Source organism: Ciona robusta, chromosome 8 (assembly GCF_009617815.1).
Source record: "Ciona robusta chromosome 8, ASM961781v2".
NCBI lineage: Eukaryota > Metazoa > Chordata > Ascidiacea > Phlebobranchia > Cionidae > Ciona > Ciona robusta.
Window position 1 is genome coordinate 3,694,640 of NC_143242.1, and position 20,376 is coordinate 3,715,015.

Genomic DNA, 20,376 nt, shown 5'->3' on the forward strand with positions numbered 1-20,376 from the left:
AAAATTAAAGGTTTAAAGGGCATCATGCCTGTATCACGGGCATGCGGGAGAACTGTCCGGATTTTCCCAACCAAAGTTTTCACGTTTGTCTGTTTAGTTTTCCTCATTTTCTACGCAACTTCTCTTCCACCAAGGTTTTACAGCTCTGGTAAGATTTATAAACTCTCCCGTTCTTCATTATCTTGACTGAAGAGTGGAAAAAAAATTTCATTCGTTTATTATATTTTGAAATTCACTTCTCCATTTATTAGATAGGGTCTACAACTGTTTAATAATTTGTAATATTATAGAAGTGGGTACACCGTCATGTAAATGTAACTTTGTAATATAATATAATATAATACAGTATAAGAGGAAGTACTTAATTAATTTGCTATAACAAAAGCATTACTAATTCATGTATGCTGAAATGGTTACTGAAATAACCAGATTAAGATTAGATTATAAGCATGACATGAAATGTATGGCTTTATCAATTTTAAATAATTCCTAGTGGAGGACCTTGAGTCTCTAGAGGCAGAACGTGGAGAAATCATAAAAAGTTGGGATTCATACATTCGACATCTTGCTGAAGCAAATGGGTTGAGTTCCCCTTCAACCATCTCCAAAAGTTATTTTCCATCTCTTCCACAATCAATGCAGGGTAAGTGTTCACAGCTCATGTAGTCCAGTTAAGTTTCAGATACACAAGCCTAAAGACTTGAAAAAATACTCTTATCCTTCACCCATTTTTTGTTTCTTTTCCATAATTTTTCCCACTTTTCTACTCTGTTTGATGCATAGTTCGCCCAAATAAATTCTTGATTTTTTTTTATTTTAAACTTTTCTCCCAAAAAAATAAACCTTTCCAATTAAAAAAATTAAACTTTCTCAATCTGATATATCTGTAGTCTATTTAGGTTTAATACATTTTTTTATTGCAGGTTTTGCAGTTTTTTTGGATAGCCTAAAAAATCGAATTGTATTTTTGGAATCAAAAGTGAATGCATTGGAAACTAAAGTGGAAACAAATTCGAAAGATGTTGTTGTTCCACATAACATTGAAAACCCAGGTAAAGAGTATTAATTTACTTTTTATTAGGCATACATTGACAGTTCCTAATTCTTTAGGTGCAATAATTCAAAGCAAATCAGAAGAATGTCCTTTTCCTGATTTGGATGCTTATGGATCATGCAAAGTTAAAATCGCTGTAAGAATAAATAATAAATATCATGGTATTTAAATTTCTAATAAAGTTTTGGCTGCCTTTGTTAAAATGAAGACATTTATATTTGCCAAACATGTAACCTCATTGATTAATGTGGTGTATACAATATCCTTATGATTCTGATTTTTTGTGTGGACACCAAATAGGGTGTTTTAAGCTTAAAACTGAGGTGCCACACAAATGATTTTACCTTTGTTTTAAAACTTGGTGGGACACATCACCTTAAAATGGTGATACTTCTGCTTATTATTCTTTATAACTAACTAGTTGCAATATACAGTGGATGAGAGAAATGTGGAAGTCTGATCAATGTTATGCTAAGTGGGGAGTTGATGGTTCAGATTGTACCATCTATCATTACTTGAGTGAGGTGGAACATTGGTGCCCGCCTGTAGATAAAACCAACACCACTTCTGCAGAGCAAATTAAAATGTCAAAGCCAACAAAACCGGTATGTTTATTATGTCTGAGTTACTTCTGTGGGTATTTTATAATTTACATATAACCTAGTCGGCATAAAACACCCTAGGCTAAATAATAAAGTTGTGTGATTGTGTCTTTGTGTGTGGATTGCATAAAATTAGTAGATGACATACCAGAACACAAATTATAGCAGCATGCCTAATTAGTGTAACTGGGACCAATCAATTACTGTATAATAAACTAATGGTTTAGTTTCGTGTGCAACGCATGTCGTGATAAGTCGACCAATCAATAGTTTTGTGACACACATGTAATCTTAAATCTTCCACTACAGTTGGTGTTTAATCAAAATTTCACGGACTTGTACGCGATTCTTGGTCGAGACGTGCAGTATAAATGGATCAAAATGAGAATGAGGCGCATGGAAAGAAGCTGGCTGGAGGCCGTGAGTTCACTGAAAGAAAAGTTTGATGCAGGGAATTGGAAACAAAAAAAAGTAAGTTAAGTTATGTGTCCGAAACAAAAATTGTTTTAGTTTTTGTTTTATAATGGTTATGTTATTACTGTTGTTTATTCTGTGTTTGTTTAAAATTTTCTGACAGGTTATTGTGCATGAATGATAAATTATATTGAAATATTCTGTGTGTTGACAATCAATTTCCTGAGGTGATTCATTGTATTTGCAACAATTGTTTTAGTATACGAATTTATCTTCTTAAATGTGATATACAGCTATTTGTTAAGATTATATGCTACCTTCGAATTGGAGCTTGCAGTGTGAGTTTTCACTCCTGACAAACTGTGCTTTGGATTAATTTGCATATAACTTTCGTATGTAGCAACTTATTTCCTTTAACAGTTAACTAAGGGGTGATATTTAACAGATGGCATTTTCTTTGATGTGACAAACTGATAGATTCTGTTTGCACTCAAATGACATTTCCTGGTGGGCTATAAATAATGGAATTAATTATTAATGACATGTTTTAAGGTTCTTCTCGTACTCGGTTTACTTGCCAAAGAGACAGGCTTCAAGATAGCTGACAATGCATTCAAAGGTGGACCACTTGGTGAGCTGGTACAGTGGTCAGATCTGATCACCGCATTGTATGTTCTGGGCCATGACATTAAGGTCACTAATTCTATGGAACAGCTAGGAGAGTGAGTATAGGTTGCCTTTGTTTGTGTGTACGTCTTAAGACTTTGTGTTTTATTCCTTAAGCTTCATTTGCTTTCAAAACATTCTATTGTTGAATAACCTGTCGATTGTCTTGTAATAGATCGTTTGTATTTGAAGTTGCTCTTTTTATTGAAATATTGTTTTGTTGATTTTTTCAGACTCTTCGCTCCCTATTTGACCTCGGCAAGTAGTAATTGCCCGCTGCAATCCAAACCATATGATATTCTCTACACCGATATAAGTGGTTTAAGACTGTTGAAGCAAGTGGCAGGGAATAAATTCCATCTCCTACAGTACGTACTAAAATTGACTAATATTCCTACATGTTTGAGCGCTTGTGTGTGGAAATGCCAAATGTATTGGACCAGAACCAAGCTATATAACCAGAACCAAGCAATATAAAGCCATGTGGGTTATGTTAAGGCTGTTGTGGAATGACACACAACAAAGGGATTTTTGGGAGGCAATTTTTATTGTTGTGACCTCCATGTAAAATTTGTGACACACCTCTAAATCTTTTTGCAGAAAAGAAATGAAATAAAATTTGAATTTTTTTTAAGGGTAAAATACATAAACAGTTTTTTAAGATGTAAAATATAAACAATATTTTCAAGATGTGAAATACATGTAAATTTTTCAATTTATTAAGATGTGAAATACGTGTGGTAGACAGTTTTGGAACTGAACCCCAGTTTAACCATGCATCCTATGCGGAAAGAAAAAGGCGCTCTACACAATGGGGAAAATGGAATTTCCACCCAAAGCAATTCAACACCATGTTTCGTAAGTTATTTTGTTTAAAGAGTTAATTTTATTCATAGATCCCATTTTAGGCGAAATATAGATCTCACAAAATACATTTTATTTTTAATTGATGTTTTTTGTTATTTTCTTGAATCTGATTGTTATTTAATTTAATACAAATTGTTTGGTCTTTACTTGAACCTGCAAAGAGCATTTAAAAAAATTAATCTAAAAGTTCAAGCATGATGTGCTAGCAGACAGCGTAATAAACATCCTGTGAGATAAGAACACTTGTGGCTATTTATGTTTTTCACCACAATTGCTCTTGAAAGTTTTAATTTAATTTTAATACAAAAACTGAATTTTAATCCTGTAAGTCTTACCAATTCCCAATTAAAGGAAAATTTGGAGTAATTTTGAATCCGTAATTTGATATTAGTAATATCAGTTAACTTGAATTCGGTGATAAACAAATCTCATTTCCAGCTCACACACCAGACAACACATTCCTGGGTTTTGTGATTGAGCAGCACAATAACGTCAGTATTGACACCAACAACAAGAAGGAAAATATATCACTAGTCTATGGGAAAAAAGATTCTTTTTGGGAGGTAAGGCAGATACTATGTTGGTCATTTTATTTCAATACCAATTTAAAGCTTAAGTTCAATTACCATGTAATGAGGTTTACTTTAATTAATAATTAATGAGACAGTGAATGATGTGGTCAATAAGTTTAAGTGAAGAGGTGTAATGATACGATAGTTTGGTTTAGAGATAGATTTAGCCACGCTGAAACAGACAGCTGAAAACACACTTAGAAGTGGCTGTAAGTGCCTGTTTGAGCGACCAGTTTTGTATTTGCAAAAGCACAACAACTTTCACTATACAAGTTTGCGGTAATACCCGACCTGTACACGTTTAAAATTGTTTGCCTTACTTATCTATTAGAATTATGTGGTTATTGTCTAACTAGCTATATTTATTCAGTAATTTTGCAGTTGTTTTTGTGCCAACATAAAAGGTAAAACCTATGTCTATCAGCATTAAATGTGCATTATCATTATGTAACTAAACTCAACAAAAGCTAAATTGTTTACGGCATTTAAACATGTTAAAAAATACCAAACTTTTTACAAAAAAAATGTCAAAAACTTCTATCCAAGAAATAAGAGCTTTTGCTGGCAGGTTTTAAACCCATACAATTCAATACATAATTACTCTGATACACATTTAGGGCAGTGAAGCATACATTGAAGCAATTCACAAGTTATCCTCAGTTCATGGGACAGTTGATGCTAGCAATGAGTTGCAGCATGTTCCTGCTTTTGTGGAAAATCACGGGGTTTTACCCGGAATACAACTGCATTCTCTGCTGCGTAAAACAAAGGTCGGAATACTTAATGCTTAATGCCCTAATTATAATCAATAGGCTTTAGTGTGGTTTAGGTCATGACATATTGTATTTAGATGGTAGGAATATATTACTGAATGCCTGTTCAGGTTTAGCATCACTGTGTTTTATTTTATTGCCTTTTGAAATTTTAATTGAAATTCGCTAAATTATTTACCATCGAACAAAACAGCTACAACTCAGTGGCTTGTACATCTGGTACATACATAATTCGCAACATTTTCAAAGAACTGAACGGTTTCACTGATTGGTTCTTTAATTTGCTTTAGTTCTAAGATTTAATTAGGTTCAGAAGACTAATTGAATAATATATTTGATGATTTGTGTGGTAATTAATAAATAAATAAAACAAGCTAAATAAGGCAATTTCCATGTCTGCACTTTAAAAATCAAATTTTTTATGTCTTAATTGTTTAACTACCACTTTTATGACATTTACTGTTATTGCATCTGTTATAAATAGGAATGATGTGTAAATTTTAACACCCTGAAGGCATATTTAAACAAAAAGACAAAAGCGATTGATTTGTTATTCATATCTTAGCAATACAATTTGCTTTACACAGATCTGCTAAACACACAATATTCGAATAGATCACATCGTTACATTGCATACAATAGTACATCCACAATACGTTAACCTATTGAGAGACAAAGAGGCATTGTTTGATTCGCATCCTGAATGATTTAATGCATTGTTAATTCAATATATCATTATGTTCACAATACGTGTTTGTTATGTGGCATTTCTGAACATTTTGTAATAATGCCTGGTTTAAAAAATTGTTCTATGTTGCCATTTTTCAGAACTTAAAATAGTAGGATGGGTGAAGATGTGACACCTTTTTATTCTATTTTCTCGTCTTGTTTGATAGTAAAACAAAGAACATTGAAAGAATTATAAAACGGTATCTTCGCTACTCCTAAAGATCGTTGTAAATTGTTTAAAACACGTTTAAGGTATTTGAATATTGAATCCCCCATCTTACCTCACCCCACTATATAATCAAACATTAAACTCATTTTCCACGTTTTTTTTAATGATGTATGTATTAAATTATTGTTTATCAGGTGTCTGGTAATGCACTGATAGTGATGTGTGTGATAATTTTAAATTGATTTTGAAGTCAGCCACAAGGGTGTCTATGTGCCAGATTAGCAGATTAATTCTGTTCGTTACATTCTCTTAATGTATATTTTTTTTTAAATGGGGTTTTGTTATATAAATTTACAATTAATCATTTTGTAATTGGCTTACGCGTGTCTACACTTGCCGGATTACCAAATTAGTTTTGTATTTTATATATATGTTTTTCTAAACAGGTTTTTGTTGGAATGGGTTTTCCATACGAAGGGCCTGCACCCCTTGAAGCGATAGCTAATGGGGCGGTGTTTCTTAACGTAATTTTTAAGGAAGGAAGTCCAAGTTATGTGAAAGCAACCAATTTCTTTAAGGTAAAAAAATTTTGTTAAAAAAAATTAATGCCTAAAAAAAATATCAAATCACTTTAAAATGTCAAAGCATGTATCCAAGAAATTATTGCCGCTGCTGGAACTTAGGTTTAAAAAAATGAAACATCCGGCAGATTTTTAGGGCAATGACCTATATGTCAAACAGAACTGTTTACTGAACTAAACAAGCTTTTTTCTGTGTGTTTACTACCGCATGGTAGTTTTCTCATACCCACAGTCACTTGAGTGTATTGTATGTCGGTCAGTAGTATAGCTAGCCTTTCAATATGATTGACACCGCTAATTATTATTTGTAACAGGGCAAACCAACCAGTCGTCAACTTACATCACAGCATCCATATACTTCATCCTTCATCGGTGAGTGCTGAAACCAAAAACATAAGTTTTCTCTGTATTTAGGCAAAAATAAAATATTCTGTTTTTTTATATTACAGAAAAATGTTAATATATGTTATATACAAGAATACAACATATTACATATTTACCATTTGTCTTTTATTTAAATACATTTTGGGATAGTCTTTATAAAAAAAAATATTATATATATATAGAAAATCCATGTAAAAACCAAGTAGTCTATTTTCACATTTTTACATCATCATTCATTCTGCCATATATCCATTTTTATGGATTCCAGGAATTCCTTTTACAATTTGTTTTTTCAGGTCGCCCACACGTTTATGACGTAGACAAAGACAATATGGAGGAAGTAAAAGAAATTCTGACTGAAATTTTCAATCGTCCAAATGTAAGAATAGAATAGAGCCTAAGGCTGAATTTTTTGCGGGTTATTCAAATCTAGACGCGACCATGTAAATATAATCCATGCCAGGTATTAAATTTTCACTTTATGGTATTAGCTTTTTGAGTGACACTTAAAGTACATTGCTATTTACTTATGGAACGGCACTACCAGTTAAAATTTTCACATGAAATATTCAATATATTGATATTACATCTCATTGTTACAAAACTGTCATGCCTTATATGCTATATGGAATAGCTTATACTACCACAAGTTTTCTCCACATATAGTTAATCTTAGTTTTAGAGAACACCATATTTTTGCTTGAGTGAAAAGTAAAGTCTGAATTAATAAGCTGAGGTATAGAAGACTTCTAAAACTTAACTGCCTTTAAGTCCATATTATTATTTTTAGAACCCCAAAATTCTAGATTTGAAATTACAAACTATTGTTGTACTGGCTATGTGTTTATTGTATTTGCATTTAAGGTTGAACCATACATGCCCTATGAGTTTACCTGCTTGGGTATGTTAGAAAGGCTTGGCTTGTTGGTGGAAAAGCAGGATTTTTGCACTTCAGACGCAACACCTACATGGCCTCCCATAACTTCATTGAAGGTTTGTATAAAAAGCCTTTTTTTCCCTATAGATATATTTTGTCTTACTGCAGCTCCTATTTTGCCATATTGCAATTCTTTTGAATAGCAGTAATTCGTTTGTTTTTTTGCACTAAAATATTACCTTTATGTAATGACACAGACGGTTGAAACAACTGGCCGACAGACATGTGTGGAGGCGTGCGCAGCGCAGGAAATGATCTGCGAACCTGCTTACTTCCCTTATATTAATCTGCGTACACACTTCGAGCAGCAAGGCATAAAATGCGACCAGTTTAAAGCTCCTGAAGGGGCAGAAACAGAGATTGACTACCCAGCCCATGCAGATGGAATGTAAGTTTATTTATTTCTTGTGCATTTTAATACAAAGGGCAAGGTAAAAAAACCTTTAAATTGGCACCTTGACACAGTGGTTACTGCGCTTGCCTCTAACCCAGGGGTTAAGGATTGAACCTTGTCGTTGCTACCATTGTAGGTGTACAAGTCCTTGGGTACGACAACACAAAAATCCTACAAAAGATTGCAAATTTAAGGTGACTGAAACTGATTCTATTTTGTTTGTCATACCGCTTTTAATTGACCTTCAGATGCTACATTCAAAGTGACAAACTACTGTTCAGCTGCGCTGGTCGCTACACCAATCTCCACCATATTTGCCCTTGTCGGAACTTTATTAAAGGCCAAGTTGCACTGTGTAAAGCTTGTCTGCCATGGACGTAGCAACAGGCTGCACATTCTACACCAACTAGTGCACTTACATGGACAATACTTCGTATAACGAAGATTCAGCGATTTTCTTCAAGTGATTGGTACAATACCTCTTTCTCGAGTTCCTGTTTTTTGAAACTTTTAAAATAACAACACAGAACTTATTCCTGTAAAAGAAGAATTTTGCGACTTATACAGCAGCTTTCTCTGCTAGCTTCCCACAGATTATTGCGTGGCCTTGAATTTTTGATTGACAATATTATCTTTTTCTTCATGAAATGGAATCGCAATAATTTCTTTCATTGCAGTTATATTTACTTCGTATTATTCAGTTTACTATAAGTTCCAACATATTGATACTTTCATTACTATTGTTTTCACCAAATGCTATTGTTTTTCGCAAACTGCAATTTGTGTAATCATTTAACTTAGCAGCAGTCTGTTTAATGCAGTGAAGTGTTTACCCTATTTTTGCTGCCTATCTGGAAAGCCCACTTCTCAGTAGCATACCAGTGCCTAATTATTAAAGCTATTTTAACTCTCAAATTACCCAACGGACTATTTAAATCGTAATTCTATGCATTCATATACCCCATAAATCTATAGCTTACAAATCGGGTACAATGTTTGGTTTTGTTTTTTTAACAAAGTTTATGTTGTGCTTTTCTCACCTTTGCTACGCTGTATTTTTAATTATGAAACAATAATATTAAGTTTCAATAGCTTAAAATGCTGCAATAACAAGCCATCAAAAAATTATTTTTTGGTTGACATTTAATTGGTAATTTATCAATACTGTGAAAAATCTTGGTCCAGGATCTAGCAATTCTTTTTTTAAACTTTGTAAAATAATGAAATGAAGCTGTTTTGTGTAAAAGTGCTCATCAATAATTCTCGCTGCTGTGCTGATAGCCATGCTTTTTGTAATCCTGTTTACTTTATGCAATATTTTCAAATATATATGTACCCTCATATCCAATATGTTTAACCAGTTATTCAAATTGTTTTTTGAAACTTGTAATCCTAAAAGTGTTGTAACTACTCGCTTCTATTTTGAGGCAATTCCTATAACAACACTGAAACTGAGATTTCCATCCTTTTGAATAGACAATACATCTAACCGCTTCAGTGCTAAAACAGTATCCCGCAAGCCCAACAGGACTAATATTTGTTTAATACAAAAGTGAACGTTGGCATTACAAACTTGTTTTATAAACCAATACCACAAAGCATAAATATTCGTATTTCAATACATTATCTGTACATGTATATCATTTTATTATAGCAGTGGTGATCTTGATTTAATTTTTTTTTACTGTGGTTAAGTACTTTGGAAATAAGCTGCTTTTTAATGCTTTTTTTGATGGGTGTTTTTGTTAAATAGCTTAACTATATTTAGTTTTTATAAATATTCCAATCATTTACTGTTTTGTACTGGTGGTCTTTTCATTTTTACCAATGATGTAATATCCTAGTAAATGTGATCAAGTAATTAGCGCTGTTATAATTTGTACCTTTTTAAGTCATCATATTCTCATTTCTTACTCTAGGTAACTTTCTTGGCATGTAGGTTTTATTATGTTAAATACAACTTGTATTGCAAATTTATCAAAATTCGTTGTTTCACATTTGAAAAACCCATTCTCTACGAGTGGCAGAATGGCTGATTCTGTTGATTTAAATACCTATGACACAAGTCAAGTAAGTTCTGTGAATCATAATATAACATATAGACTAACATGAACACGAGTAAAATTGTAACTTTACTTTTTCAAAATTTATAATCAAGATAAACAACTTTTTAAGTTCAACTGTTTAAGTAAAGTTGTGATCAATTTTGTATTCATATGAGATATGAATATAGGTGGTAAAACAGGCTTTATACTCATGTAAGTCCAATTGTTTACACTTCCAGGTTAAACTAATGAAGGAAGAGTGCATAGAAGTTGATAGTGATGATAATGTGATTGGGCCACGCTCAAAACTTGACTGCCACTTGTTAAGTAATGGCCCTCCACTTCATAGAGCATTTAGTCTTTTCCTTTTTAATTCAAAAAATGAACTCTTGATGCAAAAGAGAGCAAACGCAAAAATAACATTTCCAGGTATATGTAATTCATTATTTATTCAGTGGTATAACATTTTGTAGAGTTTGTTATAGTACAGCTGCATAACATTGTGCATTAAAATAAATGTAAAATTGTATGTTGTTGTAAAGAGGTCTATTGACAGGTACTTTAATCCTAAGGTTACTACACTAACACATGCTGTAGTCACCCATTACATAATGCAACTGAACTTGAAGAAAAACAGAGTTATGGTGTGAGACATGCAGCACAGAGAAGGTTAAAAGATGAATTAGGAGTACCCATTAACCAGGTTTAGTTGCATACTTCAGTTGTTTTGACTTTTACACATTTTATATACCGGATTTGCAAGAAACATATAGTATCATTACTCGTTATAGTGTGCCATATAATAAATAAACAATTTAGAAATTTAGTTATCTACATTTTATGATAGTGTCTTGTAATGAATACATATTCTAACCCTTAAAACTTTCTAATTCATGCCATTATCTATTACAGCTGTACATAATGTTTTAAATTTAGTTACCAATCTGTGACATCTCTTTCATTACACGAATTCACTACAAAGCAAGTTGCAGTGATAAATGGGGTGAGCATGAAATTGATCACGTTCTGTTTGCACGTAAGGATGTAGATTTAAACGTCAACCCAAATGAGGTTTCAGAGGTAAGTTAATACGATATTCTGTGAGTTTGAAACTATAATTATAGCCATTTACCTGATTAAATCAATGTAATTTTATGTATCCTCGGGTGGCGGGTAATAAGTCCGCACTATTAGAGGGCAGTGAGTGACAGTGACCATTGTTATTAGCGGACAGTGACCATTGTTACAACACTGTTCTTTGTCAGTTGGTTTATGTGCCAACATAGTGTTAAAGTACAATGCTTTTTTATTACAATGCTTTTTTACAGGTACGCTATGTTTCTAAAGATGGAATGAAAGATTTCACTAAAGAATGTGAGAATGCTGGGGTACCTTTAACACCATGGTTTAAACTTATTCTCCACTCCCATTTGTTTAAATGGTGGGATAATATTGAAAACTTGAAAGCTGTAAAAGATCAAAATGATATTGTAAGATGTACCTAATACTCATGTAATTTCATTAGCCATAAAAGTGTATAAAAGTATCCGATACTAATGCTTTTAACAAAAAATGTCAAAATGGTTCTGTTTTGTAGAACTATGAGTGCTTTGTAAATTCGTTTTATATGCCTTCAAATAAACGTTGCAGTAGTGTGTGATAGTGATAAATTGTGTTTTATCTGCAAAAAAAATGTTATAAAAAACACATTTCTATTTATTCTTTTGTTATGGTAAGGACAAAGCAATGCAGAGACAGGGAAAAAAGAAATCTTATTTTTGTTAGCTAGCAAGATTCTGTATTTAGTTTGTGTGTATTACAATCAATGTATAAACTGTTTTAGTAGTGATATATGCATTGATTACTCAAAGAGAGTCAATCTCTTTGATTTACACTTGAATTACAAAATAGAGAGAGTTCAAAAACGAGTAGTAGAAAAAAAGGTAAATTTGTGAAAAAGGCGTTACACAAGGGAAGCAATGACGTTTGTTGTATGCGTCATCATTTGTTTACGCTCAGTTCTGAGCATTTAATTGAAGCTAGTATCTAGCTGTGTAGAACAAATGATGTGAATCATTCAGTTTATGCACGAATTTTTTGCTTATAAGTTTCATGGAACAGCAGGAAAACGAAGCAACTGAAACAGAGCAGCAAGATCCCGCTTTTGCGTAAGTTTTTGTGGTACCTTGGCTGAATTCTGAATATTTGAATATACATAATACATCTAGAACATTTACGTGAATATTGATGCTGTAAAATACAGAATCTCTCAACTGTATAATGTGGAATCTGATGTAACAAAATGGCCTTTGGTTTATCACCAAAGCTACAATATTTCATTTCTTGGTTTGGAGGCACTTCACCCGTTTGATTCCGGAAAATGGGGAAAAGTTTATCAATTTCTCATAGGTAGGTACATAAAACACAGATTTTCTGGTCATTTTTAATATAAAAGGTATGTATGATACAATTTTATAAGCTAAAACCATCTTTGGTGAAGTAATAACTAACAAGTTAAAATACATTTTTAAACAAAACATAAAGAATTTATAAAAATTCATATTACAATTTACAATATGGGCACTGGGCAGGTAAATATGCAAAAATATAGTGAATTTTTAGCATAGTTTGGTTTATTACAGATGACAAGTTACTTCAAAACAACCAACATTTTCAACCATTGGAGCCAACAGAGCGTGATCTACTGATTGCGCATTCAAAAGAATATCTAAGCAGCTTAAAGGTAAGCCCATTAATTATGCATTAATTACATGCTTAATTTATATGCTGCTTGGTTTATACCTTTATATAGTATGGGTCTAATTTATCAAATGCTTATTTATACTTTTATTCGCATTGTTTTGGTTTGTTTTTACCTTTTTGTTTAGAAGTACTTTATTTAAAACAAATGCATGATAGGATAAACAGGTTCAAAATATTAGTAAAAATCATATTATAACATTGCAAACTTGTTCAGGCATTCGCTTATACTTGAGTGTATAGTTAAGGCTAATATACCATACTTACAACTAACCAATTCTTATTGTTGCTTATGCTAAAGGAAAAATCTGTTGCTGGCATTCGTAAGGTAGGAATAATGTAATGAAATGAGAAATGGCACTGTGTAGTTTTTTACACAGTTTGTACACTATACACTGTACACAATACCATTTGGCGTTCTAATTTGTAATTAGTCTGCAGTGCTTTTAGTAAAAGAAAGCTATTAGCTATAAATGGCCAGTAATGACCTTTTTGTTGATGGTTGCAGTATAGCGGTTCTTTAACTTTTGAATGCATCTATGTCCACTTAGCACTTGGCATTACATATTAAAAATAAATGTATGTTTACTTTTTTAAAGTGCATTTTACAAACTTTTAGCAATCGTAAATCCTTTATCTTTGTTCCATAAGTCTGTTATAGCCGTTTTAGAAGAAGCCATCAAGCCAATAAGAATAAGTCATGTATTTAAACTTAGAACTCATATAGACTGCAGTTGTTTAGATAGTGTGTTAGTTTGTTTGCTCTGGTTTGGAAGTGGAATAGCAACAGCTTGCATGGTGTGAAATGTTGTATTGATTTTCATGTCATGATTGATTTTTCATCATGATTTAAAAGCCAACTTGTTTTAATTTTTCATGGCATGCATTTCCCACATTCATTCACTTCACATTTTGAGTCTTGTATACATTTTCACTAAAATATGCAATACATACTACGATACCAGCAATGTTGTTAGGTTTTAATTATTCAGGTTCAATTATCCGTGAATAATAAAAATCTGCTGCATATTTCTATTTAGTAAGATTTTAATGAAATATTTGCAATTGCACAATTATCAATATGATTAAGCTTTTGCTTTACGATGCACTTTCTGTAATGTTGCTATCATTGTCAAATTAGCTTAACCAAATCTTTCTACTTAAACCACAAACCATAACTCTATTTTACTTTCTAACAACAGTGGAGCGCCAATGTGGCGAGAATAACAGAAGTCCCACCTGTGGCTTTGCTTCCAAACTTCATTGTGCAACGAAAAGTGCTTCTTCCCCTTCGTCTACAAACTGGTGGCAGTGTCCTTGCTGGGAAACTTGCAATAGAAAGAGGGTGGGCAATCAACATTGGTGGAGGGTTCCACCATTGCTCTGGTGACCGGGGTGGCGGCTTCTGTGCCTATGCAGACATCACTTTATTAATAAAGGTGAGTGTAGCGATATTCTGGTGGTCTTACACCACCTTTTTACAGCCATATATTTAAAACCTGGGGTGGCAGGGAGTGTGTGTCTAATTTCGCTGCCTGCCCTGCGTTTTAATAAGTTTACGCATATTGTAAATAATACTGGTGAGAATAAAACCTTAAAATACTTAAAAATGAATTATCAGTGTAAATGTTAAAAGCATTTTATATTAAATTACAAAAAAATATTTTACACCTTGTCAATGGTCGCTCATAAATCACAATCTCATGCACAATTGTATTATTTGTATTAAATACCATTTTTTGCAGTTTGTTTTTGCGAAATTTGATGCCATCAAGCGAGTTATGGTGGTTGACCTTGACGCACACCAGGGAAATGGTTACGCCCGAGATTTCATGTTCGACGATCGTGTGTTTGTAATGGATGTTTATAATCGCAATATCTATCCTCATGACGGTTATGCTAAGCGAGGAATTAAAAGGTTACTGCAGTGTTTAAGCATAGTTTTAAATTTTAAATAATTTAAAAAAAAATTGTACACCTTTTGGCTGTTGTCTAAGGTTCCATTATTTTTAAATTTGTTAAAAAGATGGAATATTTACTAAAAATACACCTAGCTCTGTATTTTACAGGTCTAATGTCTTATTTACTATAGCATGGGCATTGGTCCAGGATTTATGCATGTTTTAGCCTCATGGTCTCAGTTTTTCAGATTTTGTAATAGTATTCCTTCTCCTATACTGCTAAGTCAGTTGCATACTTTTACTCATTTTATTTAGTATGACAATAAAATTAAAAGTTTTACTTCAGAAATTTATTCTTCTGAACCTTATATTTCTGCATGGAGATAACCCCTTTTTAATATCATAAGATCAAAGACAAAAGGAAAGTATTCCTGGTCCTACAAGTATTTGTTAAATAACTTTGGGCCCGCGGTCCCCCTGTAATTTATACCCGGATCTCATATTTTAAAGGTTGCACACCGCTGTCTTAAACTGTTAAGAAATATCTCAAAACTTATTTTATTCAGGAAAGTCGAACTTACAAGTGGAGTTGATGATCAGACCTATCTCCCTCTTGTAAAATCCCATTTAACCGAATCTATCGGTGAATTTGATCCACAACTCATTGTGTACAATGCAGGGACTGATATTTTGCAAGGAGACCAACTCGGACGTCTTAATATATCAGCAGAGGTTATTTATTAATATATGTATTGAAGTTGTTAAGTGTTCACTAAGATGTTAATTATTAAAATATTGATAATTGATAACCACATTAAAACAAAAAATTGATGTCCTAAAACACACCAAAAGATTTAGAGAATTTATCACAGTTATATTTATTTCAAACAGGGTATTGTGAAACGTGATGAAATAGTATTTGCATTAGCCAAAGGAAGAGGAATTCCCATAGTAATGCTTACTTCAGGAGGATACCAACGAACAACAGCAAGGATAATCGCAAACTCAATCTTATCACTTAGAAATAATGGCCTGATTGATCTGTGATACATTGCAAAGCTACATTGTAATGTAATCTATATGGCTAAGGTCCTTGTCGGATATCTGAGATTTAGGGCATCTTTGGCTCATTACCCCAACACCCAGGCTGTTTATGTATGTTGGTCATGCAACGAGTGTTATTGCATTCTGGACTCCATCTTAAACAGTTCTCCATACAACAACTTTTTCATAGTCAGCACCATTTTTGACAAGCACAGCATGACTCCTGTTGTTAAGGCATTTTAAATTTGCCATATTGCTTGTCACAGTTTTGATGTGCTAAGATGCATTTGAAAATCCATTCATATATGCTATGCACTCCACTGTATTTATTTATTTCTCTTTCTCTCAGTTCCACTTTATTTTATCTACATGAAAAACCTATTAAGACTGTTTTGTTTATCTTATTTATGTAGTAGCACTTAGTGATGATGCTTGTGTAGTATTGCACAGTGTGCAATATAGTGGTTTATAATTGATTAACTTCTCAGATTCAGTTTTAATTTTAACTGGTAAATGAAACTGGTAATTAAAATCTTAACTGACAATTTTGAAATAGTTTTTAAACTGCAAAAAACATAATTTGAAATAAGTAACTGTACTGGTAAAACTTCTTGTTATATAAAATCCTAACTGATATTTTTGACCTATACTGCAAAAACAAACAACCCTGTTTTTATATGAAATTAGTAACTTGACTGGTAAAACTTCTTGTTTTTGTTTCGTGTCTTACTTTATATCTTGATTTTGTTGTTTAAATTACATCTCTTCAACACTTACAAAACAACGTTTTATTATGGTTCCTTAAATTTATATACATACACAGCGATTTTTAAACCTTTTTAATATTATGCTGATATACATGCAGAGTGTTAATCAGTAGATTTACAATCCTGCATGTATTGCAATAATTAACTTTTACTAAAACACCAGCTAATAGTTAAAAGGAAAATAAGGACAAGAGTTTATCGGCTTGAAGTGTTGAACTGAGCAAAGTATTGAGCAGTTGGTGGATTGATGTAAACTTCTTTGTTGAGAAAGTTTTTGCTGCAATTGAAGGTAAGTAATGGGTATTAAATGTATTGAAGTACTTTGGTGTCAGTTTTATGGCCATAGGGATAAAAGAGTATAAATAACTCAACCGAAACAAAAACAACTTAGAAAAAAGGAATACATATCAAAAATAATGTATCGGGTGTGTAAAAAAAATATACGAAACTGGCAACAACTACTATGCTGAAACACATACATTTATGTGAAGTTTCCTACCATATCCTGGAATGATTCTAAAACCTTACAAACAGACAATTAGTTGACACTCGTTACTTACTGAGCCTTTTGTTCAGCAGAAAGGTGAACGTTAGCGCTGTCCTGTTCTTTCCTAATCTCCTCTTGCAATCTTCCATGGCGTTGTTCCAATATCGTGCCAGCTTTGGCCACGTTTATTCTTTGTCTGTCCCACTCCATGTCTCTTTGCCATTCCTCTTCACGCAATCTCTGTTTAAAAAGTGTTTAATTAAACTAAAAAAATCGGAGAATTGCAAGAAGCTTTTTTTTATTAATGATTCGATTTTTGAAACATATATTTACACAATCCCATCAATAAATCAAAGTTGAAAAACACTACAATACCCTCTTTTCTTGTCTCTGTTGTTCCTGGATTCTTCGTATTTCCTCCAACTGTGCTGGACTCATTCCCTTCCATCGATCAGGGATCACTCTGTAAACAACAACACCAATGGTCCATTTACAAAAGTACAAACGTGGTAAGTCGTAAGCTGGCACGCAGTGTATAAAACAGAACCCCTGTGTTATAATGACTGTCGTTTCGGACCACTTAAGGATAAAGCAAGTTACATTCATTCATTCATTCATTTAGTTTTACAGGCTAACTCTAAGATTGACATGCATAGTAATACCTGTGGGAACCGAAAGCACTTGAAGCAACTGCTGGATTTTCCGTGAGCATGTCACCAAATACATGGTTTGATATTTCAGTAAAGTTGTCATCTTGTTCATTGCGATGCTGAAGGTTTTCCTTCTCCTTTCTTTCTTTTATCTGGTAATACAAAATCCTGTTACACCTATAATTGTTAAACGCCAGAAACTTAGTTGATAAATGTAATGAATGAAGTATATTTGCACTTAAAGTTTGTATAAACACCTAATGGAAGCGTAAAACTTACTTTAAGGTAAAAATGTAAAAATAAACAAGATGCTAAAACATAGGGTGTCGCACACATACCTATTACATCTATAACCCGGATTAACGATATTTATGTGTCAGCTTTATGAAGATGAACAAATATTAATACCTGAGCAAGATTGAACTCTTTAGTTGTGACTTCAATCTGTCGTCTACATTCTCTCTCCGCTGTTTCAAGCTCCATGGCCCGCTGATCAAGCTCAATTCGTTTCATATCATGTAGTTTGTCTGTTGTAAATGTATGTAGATGTTAAACATACACAAACTTTTACTCAATGCATAGATTATGTTGTATATATAGATCGTAGTATGTTTTGTCAAATTAACCCAAAATATGCCCAACATTTAATCTAACAACAAAAGTATAAGACAAAATTAATATATTTCACCAGCTTGCTTCTGCTGTGCCATTGCATCTTCTTTGTCTTTCTTTTGCTTTAGTGACCATTCTCGTAATTGTTCATTCTGCAGCGACCTTCTTGCCTGTTTATTACATCGAAAACTAAAAACTGGTTATATATAGTTATAGTAGGGTGGGGGAAGATGGGACACCTTTTCGTTCTATTATCTCGCCCAATATGGTAGTAAACACAGAACATTCAAAGAATTATAAAACTATATCCTCACAACACAACTCCCATAAACCATTGTTAATTGTTTAAAACAAGATCAGGATATTTGGATATTATGTGCTAAAGGTGTCCCATCTTACCCCACCCTACTATATATACCAAACTATTGTATTTGATTCGGTGCAACAGACACGCCTTTTAACTAACACTCTTCCCCACACTTTTATACATAGTGTGTTTTAAATTTAGTAACTTTTGTTTTGCTGTTGATTCCCTTATTTTTGTTATTTTTATAATATGATCTTCGGTTTTGTTTTTGAAGACATAAATAAAAGTTATGTTATGTTATGTATGTCAACCTTAAAGTTCAAGTCTTCCCCCTCAAACTTCTGCATGCTTGACAATCCACATCTCGGATCATCATCAGTTACCCTGGAAAACAAGCCAAACTTGATAAACCTGGCTTATTTTTTTAAATACAGTAATGTGGTTCAGATTTATTTAAACACTGAAGAGAAGGAAATTACCAGCAAAACAACAGTCCTTAAGAAAAAAACTAACTTTAACCTGAAAAAGTTTACTACTAATTAACATCAGTGTTATACTGTTATAGTTTTCCCACAAAACTAGCTGGTTTGTCCTTCTAATATTTACGTTTTATGCAAATAAATATACATTTGTGATGTATATTAAGTTTATCAAAGAATAAATGTGACTTTCTTGATCCTCGCATAACGAAAATGGAAGTATTATGACACAGGTGTTCTGTTTCATACACCTCGTGCCAGCCTAGAGTTGCCAGCACATATGTAACATAGTTTGTCATTTTTCTTTTCATATTTTAGAGAGACAGACACACCTGGCTGGTTTGTCCTTCTTTTTACCATCAGGATCATACAAATCAAACTCCTTTCTTGTCTCCGGTCTTTGGTATCGATCACGAAACTCATTCAATGACTTTTCAAGATTATGAATGTCGTGCTCCTGTCTCTTCTGCAACATCATCACGATCTTGTCGTTCCGAACCATGTCCGACACTAAAACGATATTTGATAACTTTAATATTTGTAAATGGAGATGATTTTTGTTTAATGTATATCATCGTGCATTACTTACTGAAAGACTCATCTCTGGCACGCTCGGTGTCTTCACGTATTTTTCGGTCATTTACTTGTTGCGTAAGGGAATCTAAGTCAACCTATTATAAAAGATAGAATATTAAAACTCGTTTCCGGTGTTTTATAAAACTATATTTTAATGATAGCAGATGACTTACCCCAATGGTTCGTATTTTCGAGTTAAAAATTCTGTTCTGACGTTCTTTTTCCAGCTTGCGCCTGCGTTCTATAGCAGCAGCCTCTTTGAGGTCTAGCGGAATATCAAGCTTGTACATTTTGTTCAATTCCCAGCCAATCTAGCTGTAAAATAATAGTCCAGCAACAAAATGTTTACACAATTTCCTACAAACCAGCATAAAGTTATGGCGACTTGTTGCCACGGTAACTATGCAACTCTCTGGCGACAGCGGTGTTAATTGTGTAAATTTTATTTCCACCCTCAAAGTTTTAAATCATTCTTAAGAGCGATGCAACGGGATTTTTACGTAGTATTTTATCAATACCATTTATAATTTAAGTTAAAAAAAAATAATGGCAGCATTCAATGGATTATACTTTGGCTTTTAATCTTCCCGTTATGCTTCAGTTGTT

General features: G+C 32.9%; 4 protein-coding genes across 5 annotated transcripts; 3 read left to right on the forward strand and 1 right to left on the reverse strand.

The window, feature by feature from the left end:
* Positions 1–12: 12 nt before the first annotated feature.
* Positions 13–10,061, forward strand: LOC149732405 (alpha-1,6-mannosylglycoprotein 6-beta-N-acetylglucosaminyltransferase A-like). Its single transcript, XM_089882430.1, has 17 exons — positions 13–148; positions 494–643; positions 924–1,052; positions 1,111–1,190; positions 1,489–1,659; positions 1,966–2,127; positions 2,623–2,792; positions 2,970–3,104; positions 3,461–3,594; positions 4,042–4,166; positions 4,793–4,945; positions 6,293–6,424; positions 6,742–6,799; positions 7,108–7,190; positions 7,676–7,804; positions 7,946–8,136; positions 8,391–10,061. The coding sequence occupies exons 1-17, from the start codon at positions 25–27 to the stop codon at positions 8,521–8,523; spliced, it is 2,259 nt and encodes a 752-aa protein (XP_089738556.1). The 5' UTR covers positions 13–24; the 3' UTR covers positions 8,524–10,061.
* A 17-nt stretch (positions 10,062–10,078) lies between these two features.
* On the forward strand, positions 10,079–11,844 carry LOC149732406 (isopentenyl-diphosphate Delta-isomerase 1-like). The gene is made up of 5 exons (XM_089882451.1): positions 10,079–10,212; positions 10,427–10,616; positions 10,760–10,890; positions 11,124–11,267; positions 11,516–11,844. Exons 1-5 carry the CDS (start codon positions 10,090–10,092, stop codon positions 11,690–11,692), a joined length of 765 nt encoding a protein of 254 aa, XP_089738577.1. The 5' UTR covers positions 10,079–10,089; the 3' UTR covers positions 11,693–11,844.
* A 190-nt stretch (positions 11,845–12,034) lies between these two features.
* LOC149732407 (histone deacetylase 11-like) lies at positions 12,035–16,451 on the forward strand. Of its 2 annotated transcripts, XM_089882445.1 has the most exons (8): positions 12,035–12,355; positions 12,451–12,596; positions 12,830–12,930; positions 13,249–13,275; positions 14,150–14,386; positions 14,693–14,865; positions 15,415–15,580; positions 15,740–16,451. In XM_089882445.1, exons 1-8 carry the CDS (start codon positions 12,300–12,302, stop codon positions 15,893–15,895), a joined length of 1,062 nt encoding a protein of 353 aa, XP_089738571.1. In that variant the 5' UTR covers positions 12,035–12,299; the 3' UTR covers positions 15,896–16,451. The 2 variants fall into 2 exon arrangements, with proteins under 2 accessions (XP_089738571.1, XP_089738572.1); XM_089882446.1 differs by lacking the exon at positions 13,249–13,275 and having other exon boundaries at positions 12,042–12,355.
* Positions 16,452–16,665: 214 nt separating this feature from the next.
* LOC149732408 (RIB43A-like with coiled-coils protein 2) lies at positions 16,666–20,173 on the reverse strand. Its single transcript, XM_089882444.1, has 10 exons — positions 19,944–20,173; positions 19,784–19,865; positions 19,527–19,704; positions 19,027–19,099; positions 18,485–18,578; positions 18,205–18,323; positions 17,809–17,948; positions 17,522–17,609; positions 17,220–17,386; positions 16,666–16,936 (listed from the first exon to the last, which is right to left on the reverse strand). Exons 1-10 carry the CDS (start codon positions 20,058–20,060, stop codon positions 16,855–16,857), a joined length of 1,140 nt encoding a protein of 379 aa, XP_089738570.1. The 5' UTR covers positions 20,061–20,173; the 3' UTR covers positions 16,666–16,854.
* Between the last annotated feature and the right edge of the window lie 203 nt (positions 20,174–20,376).